The sequence below is a fragment of the Emys orbicularis genome, chromosome 23, assembly GCF_028017835.1.
Source record: "Emys orbicularis isolate rEmyOrb1 chromosome 23, rEmyOrb1.hap1, whole genome shotgun sequence".
NCBI classification, from domain to species: domain Eukaryota; kingdom Metazoa; phylum Chordata; order Testudines; family Emydidae; genus Emys; species Emys orbicularis.
In genome coordinates, this window is record NC_088705.1 from 3,828,607 (window position 1) to 3,835,845 (window position 7,239).

General features: G+C 52.3%; 1 protein-coding gene across 1 annotated transcript; it reads left to right on the plus strand.

Moving 5' to 3' along the window:
• The first annotated feature begins 5,654 nt into the window (after positions 1-5,654).
• Positions 5,655-6,521, plus strand: C23H1orf216 (chromosome 23 C1orf216 homolog). The gene has a single exon (XM_065421913.1). The coding sequence runs from the start codon at positions 5,655-5,657 to the stop codon at positions 6,519-6,521; it is 867 nt and encodes a 288-aa protein (XP_065277985.1).
• The last annotated feature ends 718 nt before the right edge of the window (positions 6,522-7,239 follow it).

The window sequence follows — 7,239 nt, forward strand, 5'->3', positions numbered from 1 at the left end:
GGATGTCCAGAATGCACTGGTACAACCGTGGCTGTGGTACCAGAACAGTTCTTTTCTCTACAGGTTCCTGTACTGCGCCCATCACCATGGTGTCTGAGCACCAGAGCAGCTGGAATGTTAACCAACATGTCCAACTGCGCAGAATGATACAATGTAAGGGAGCTGCTGTCCTCGCCTTTGAGCTGCCTCAGTGAAACAAGGGGCAGAATGAATAGCCACCTTCAACAGAGACTATTTATCCCCACTCCCCGGCCCCAGGGAGGAAAGAAAGGGCTACAGAGGGTTTCCTGCAAAAGACAGGGTCGTTCGAGGCCAGCTGGGTGGGCACGGAGGGAAGCTGGGCCCCGCTCAACCTTGTAGCTCATGAAAAGTCGTTAGAGACAAGCAGACGCGGTGCCGTGAATGTTCTGCAGTGTTTTCACCCAATTCACTTGGCCTGTGGCTGCACATGCCTCTGGGGTTCACTTGCTGCGAATGTGCCAGGGAGACCGACAGCAGGAATTTATTATCATCATTGTTATTCTTTGCATCGTGATAGCACCACAGGCCAAGAGCCCAAGGCCCCATGGTGCTAGGTGCTGTACAGACAGAACAAAGGGTCAGTCCCTGCCCCCAGGGCACCACAGCCTCAGCAATCTGTTGGCCTGTCTGCGGCTTAGTGATTCCTGGTCTCTAACTGGAGCCACCTGAAAGAGGCCTGATTTTCATAAAGCACCGAGCACCTGCTCTCTGAAAATCAGGGCCCTTGCATGGGTCTCCGGTGGGGCCCCCAACAGCTGCCTCTGTGGGGATTTGAACCCAGGGTGCCTCAGACTGTAGACAGTTTAAAGCTGGTGCTTAGACCACTCAGACCCAGCGTGGCAGAATACGGGCTTCTCATCCCTGTGTGAGTGCCTCTGCACTTCTTTAACGGCCCCTCCCTTGGAGGATTTTTATCCTCCGCAGGGAATTTGGTGTCATCGCTAAAGGGACACACACACACAGACACACACACACACAAACACACACACCCTTGACAGCGCTGGGTTTGTGCTAAGGTGGCTCCTGGTGGTGCCTTTGCATTTCTCGCCCGGCTGCTGATCAGCCTGTGACGCGGTGCTGCCGGCAGCACTCGTTGCTGTCGGAAGTGTGCAGTACATGACGCTTTCCTGCTGCCGTGGAGGGGTCTATTTCCGTTCTCTCCAGCTGAGCAGCAAGAGCAGCAGCAGGAGCAGCAGCCTGAAAATCCATCGGTGAGTGTCGGCTGTACACTGGGGGTCTGGGGGTATTTGGAATGATACAGGAGACAGGCTGGTGCCAAGGGCTGAAGCCACCTGCTTCCCCTGGGTGCCGGGATCAGGGTGGAGAGCTTATGCCTGTTGCCACATTTGGATCCCACCCAGGGGGGCTGTTTATGTCTCTGATTGTCGTTAGCAGCTTTAAAGGGATCTAAAAGCAGCAGCACCTCCTCATCCTGCCTCCCACGCTGATGGCGCCAATGCCCCGGTTCGTGATCCCTGGGGGGGCCGTGTGTGTGTGCATGTGCTGATTGCCTCTCTGATTTCATTCACAGGGGCCGCACTGCACAGGGAAGGGTTTTGCTCAGGTCCATCTTAGGGCTGAGATAGGCAACACCTTACGACACACACACAGAGCACAACAATTTCCCCCCACCCCTTTGAATAGCCAAGGGCTGGGCGGGCTATGATGCTGTCAGATTGTACAGGGCGCTCTGCCATAGCTGGGTATCCAGGCTCGCTCTATAGCCATGTGGGGATGTGCTGGGGCATTGAATCCAGCAGTCTCATAATCCCTGATCACATCTGTTCAGTTGCCCCCTCCCTCCCTCTGCATAGATTATCATGCACATTAAAAGCCTGTTCCCTTCCTCCTCTCCAGGTAGCTTTTTCCCTTGCCTTTCCCCTAAGCTGCTTACAGAGCTGGCCAGTCCAGGGAGCTGTGTGATTTGGGGAGAAGGAACCAGCAATTGCTTTTTTCAAGCTGAGGGAGGGAAGGGGAAGGACGTGGATCCTCTGCAGACATCCCACAAGGCAGGGCTTTGGGGTTCTCGGATCCCTCCACCTCTGTGACTCCCCCTCCATCTCTGTGGCAGGATCATTCACCACCGCTCTCTTCTGCACCTCTGGGCACTGTGCATCACATGCTACCAGCACAGCACATTGTGCTCTCTGATGTGGTGTGCGTTCACACACACACACACACACGTCTCTGCTTGCCATGGAAACCTTGCCATAGCAACCATGCCGGAATCCAAATTTAAACGGGCAGGGCAGGTGAGTGTGTGACCCCTTCCTGGTAGCCCAGCAAATGGGCCTGATTCTCCTCTCCCTTCATCAGTCTTACAGCAGCGTCGCTCTTTTGTCTTACATGGTGCTAATTCTGATTGACACCAGCGCAAATGGGAAAAGGATCAGGACTATGGTGCAGCGAGGGTCCCAACCTGCAGTAACTGCGGTAGGATGTAGGATGTGACACCCGCGTCCTTCTCCCTCGAGTTGTCATTTCCACTGGTGCAGAGCAGGTGCTTCCCACTCCCTTACCCCAGAGGGTACATTTGGCCCTTGCTTTGCACAGGTGTCAGTGACCAGCCAGGGGGACAGCAGACGAGATTCAGGCCTGTTGGGCCCCTGCTGTACCCTCACAACACCCCTGGGAGGGAAGGAAGTTCAATGATCCCCAGTTTACAGATGGGAACTGAGGCCCAGCACCGCCGCAGTTGGCCTGGGTCAGCTGACTCGGGCTTGTGAGGCTCAGGCTTCAGGGCTGAAAACTTGCTGCATAGAGTTTGGGCTGGGGCCGGAGCCGGGCTCTGGGACCCTCAACCCAAGCAGGGTCCTACAGCCCCAGCCCGACCGTCGACACAAAATGTTTAGCCCCTTAGCCCGAGCCAGCTGACCTGGGCCAGCTGCGGCCATGCTGCAGGGCCTGTATCCCCTGGAGACACACCTTGCCCAACGTCACCTAGAAAGTCTGAACCCAGGTCTCCTGAATCCCAGAGGAGAACATTAAATGCTGGACTATTGCAGAGGGGGAAAACTATTTCTTGTTTGGGGGGGGAGATGCTCATTTTATTTGGAGGGAAACTTGTGGCTTTTAGCCCCCACATATGTTCTACTAGGGGGACTATTATCCTGGTTCTAAGTACCCAGACATTTAAATCTGCCATTCCCTCACTGAGACATGACAAAGATAAACAAAAGATGCCATATTTGTGAGGCCTCCTAAAAACAGTGATATTGACCAGGGCAGGACTGAGTGGGCAAAGCCTGCCCAATCACTTCCTACCCAGGAGTAGTCCTTCCTTTGCTCATTCACCAATTTTTTAATGAAAAGAAAGGGCTGCTACACTCTGTCTTTCTTTAAAACTGTGATCGTGTTCTCCTGGATTTTCCTGCAGGTGAATTTCTTTCGCATTGTGATGAAGCTGGAAGATTGCATCCATCTCTGCTCAGAGCCCTAGTCAAAGTTTAATTAATTTTTTTTTTACTAGTTCCAGTTTGCAACTTGGTTTCGTAATGAGGGAACAGGTCTGTTGGGGCTACTGGTTTTGGGAGGGCTATTGGCTCATTATTTAAAATCAAACAGAGACCAATAGAACTCAGCACAGACCTTATTAAAATAATCTAATGGGGTCCTATGGAATTGCATCTGGGAAGCTGAACACATTTTGAAGAATTTAAAAAGAAAGTCTTTAAAGGGAAGTGATTTTAATCCTATGCTTATGGAGAATCTTCTGTAGTTCTCACTTACGGATGGTAGCAGGGATGTATTTGTAAACTGTTTTATGTTTCCAGCACTTTTCTCCTGCATCAGACAGTTCTTTAAAAGACTTACCTCCTGCTTTTGATTGGTGCAGGGAGAGTATAGTCTTAGAAGATGCCTATTTAGGGAGATTAATCCAGACAGAATGTTGCTACATATCAGATCAGACGTGTCCCTTTGCTTGGCGGAATCACACAAGTCATTTAAAGTGTCGCTGTCCTTTCAGCACTTTCATTTAGCAGAGAAGGAACCAGAATCCATCATCACTCAGTCACAGGGGGAAAACCACAGTCAGCTGGGGAATGATGCAATAAAGCCCCTCGTTAGGGCAAACAGGGTTAAACCACTGACTCATTTAATAATATCAACACCTAATATCACATCTCAAGATGTCTATAGCATCAAATCCTTCCAAAGTGCCTCACAAACTGTTACATGCACAGAATTCACTTCATTTATTACTTACAAGCAGCCACCTCTGGGGTGGAACATGGCAGCTGGACAACAGCCCATAGTAATTCTACATTCCAGTTTAGTACAGGAAGCTAAGGAAAGCGTGGGTGGTGTTCTCACTGACTTCAATGGAGTTACTCGGATTGATACCAGCTGAAAATCTGACCCTGTGATTGGATGACATAAGCTATTGAGGATTTCCTGGGTTTACTAAAGTAGCCCAGAAACTGCTTGAGAGGAGCTGCTCTCAATGGGGAAGGCCGCAAAAACGCAAAAGGAAAAGGGGAAAAAACCTCTTATGCCACAATCATTTTCAAACCACTCGGGATGCAGGATCTGAATGGAGCTTGGGCAAAGTTTTGCATCGGTTCTTGTTTCAGCCAACCAGAGTCCCCTCTCCGCTAACAGGGGGGCTGGATCCTCAGCGGGTGTCAAGTGCCACAGCCAATGGGGCTGTGCTAACATACACCAGCTGAGGATTGGGCCCAAGGTGACCAGACCACTGAGGGTTCCCGACAAGAAATTAAGGTTTCTGTTCTGCCTGGCTCCCTTCCGACCTCCCTATATAAAGCAGACTTCCCCTCATCCACTTAGACAGGGGAGCAGGCGCTCACCTTGCCACCAGGGGGAGTCAGAAATGGCCAGCTCCACTCCATCCCATGAAACCACCGTAAGAAATAGCCCAGGTAGGTTTTAAACACTTTTGAGATCTTTTATTCTAATATTTGCCGGGCCAGGATGTGAGTGCACCATATACTGGAGCCAAATGCTGATGCACGGAGACAAGGCATTACACCACTGTCATATCTCACTTTACCAGACCTTGCCAGGCCAAACTAGGGGCCCGATCCTGTTCTCATCAATGTCATGGGAAGAACTGTGTCCTAAGTTACCGTACTCCAATACCCTCTACATTGCTAGGGCTTACCATACCATTCCCATTCCAGAAATGGGCCAGACCTAAAACCTGGAATCTGAGCTTCTACAAAGTTTAGTACACAGATCTGAAGTTTACATTTGTCCCCTAACACTACCATGGACCCAACCAAAATCCCACAAGCCCTCAAACTTCAGGCTAGAAGCTAAACATTACATCTTAGGCCATATCAACCCGGGTCCACCTTAGGGTACCATCCCATTCAGGACCAGACCAGACGCTCCTCTCTTTCCTCCCTGGTTTGGGCTGACATCAGTCTCTTGGGCCTGTTTCTCCTCTTACTCATGCTGGTATGAATCCGGAATAACTGTCCTGTAGTCAATGGGGTTACTGCAGTGACAAAACAGAGCACATGACAGCAGAATCAGGCCCCTTGAGCTCAGGAGAGTTAGAAGCTGGGGAACGGTAGAGCTGGGAGGCCAGGCTGATCCTGGGAACTCAGACCAAGATCCTTCCTTCACATCAGTTCTTTCTCTCTCTTCCCAGCTGGGAGGGTGGAAGGATGTTTGCAGTGTGCCAGCAAGACATCCCCCTGAACGCTCCGTTCCATGAGGGCAAGCGGGACCCCACGCTGGGCACGGCCTTCCTCGCTGAACGGGAGCTCAGGCAGGACAAGAATTTCAACTTTGTGGCAGAAGGGTATGACAGCAACGAGAACTGGAGCCAGGCGGTGGTTGGGACCCGGATGGAGGGGGACTCCGGCCAGATAGAAAACACGACAAATCCAGCCGATAATCTGGTGTTATTAGTGCAGAGACAGACAGCTCAGGGCAGGCTTAGGGACGCTGCCCGGGGGCTGAAGTCAGACGAGCTGGGCCTCTCTGAGGAGGATGTGCGCAGCCCCCCCAAGCGAGCCGAGCTCAGCGGTGCCGAGAAGGAGAAAGCGGCTACCGAGGACACGGCCAAAGAGTGTGGCAAATTGGCTGGCTCCCCCTTAGAGGACAATGGCTATGCCAGCAGCTCCCTCAGCATCGACAGCCCCGACAGTAGCACCGGCAATGCCTGGGAGGCACCCGCTGCTGCCACCAAAGACCTGAGGAACCAGCCAGCGCCTCAGGGGCCCGACGCTGATCCCGAAAACTCCTCCGACTCAGACACTGTCTTCCCGGTGCTGGCCGAGGCCTTCCAGAACCTCCAGGACAAGATGAGATTCAAGGAGCGGGAGAAGGAGAAACACCACATCCACCTGGTGATGTATCGGCGCCTGGCCCTGCTGCGCTGGATCCGCGGCCTCCAGCAGAAAGTGGTGGACCAGCAGAACCGGCTGCAGGAGAGCTTCGACACCATCCTGGACAACCGCAAAGAGCTCCTCCGGTACATCCAGCAGGGCGTGGTGTGCCCCAAAGCACCGGCTCACGCTGGCCTGTGAAAGACACTCATCCCCCATCTGTCACAGTTCAGATCCCCCCCAACCCCTTACCCAGCTCTAACCCATTGTTTTGCCTGAGCACAGCATCCAGGATTGGGACCCACAGAGCTTTGCAGTCAGCTCCCAGGTTCTGCACGGGAGGCTGGCGGGAGATGCTCTTGCCTTATGCACCCAGGGATTTCGTGACGCATGAGGCCACTAGACCTGACGAACGCCACGTGGTATTTATGAGCTGGCACAACATAGCTAGAAGCACGTTCCCGTCGGTTTCGGTAAATGACTCTAGCTGAGAGCACAAGTAAAAAGTCCAACATGTGCCCCAGCTAGCGGCTGAGAAGTCAGGGAACAGGAAGGGCTGGTCCCATTTGAAATGAGCCTGATTAACCCTTTCTCAACCCCACCCCGCATGCCGCATATCCCTTTAGCACAAATCATTAACCCTTCGCCAGCTGATCAGTAGCCAGGATTCACCAGTGTTCCCAAGACCCCAGTCTCACTAGAGAGCTCACCTGAGACCTGGGGTCACTAGTGAATCGGCATAGGCCAGTCAGCAAGCTAGTACCTGATTAGTTGGCAAGAAGGTTATTTCTGGGTGGAATGTTCCCTCATAACAATACCCCTAAGGACGGTCTCATACCTTATGTCAATCTACTGACCTCTCTCTGCATCCATCCCACATCCTTATCTTTCTCTCTGTCCATCACAGCTGAGCTGCCTA

Excerpts from the sequence above, each read along its gene's own strand:
- C23H1orf216 (XM_065421913.1), top strand. The coding sequence starts at position 5,655 with ATGTTTGCAGTGTGCCAGCAAGACATCCCCCTGAACGCTCCGTTCCAT.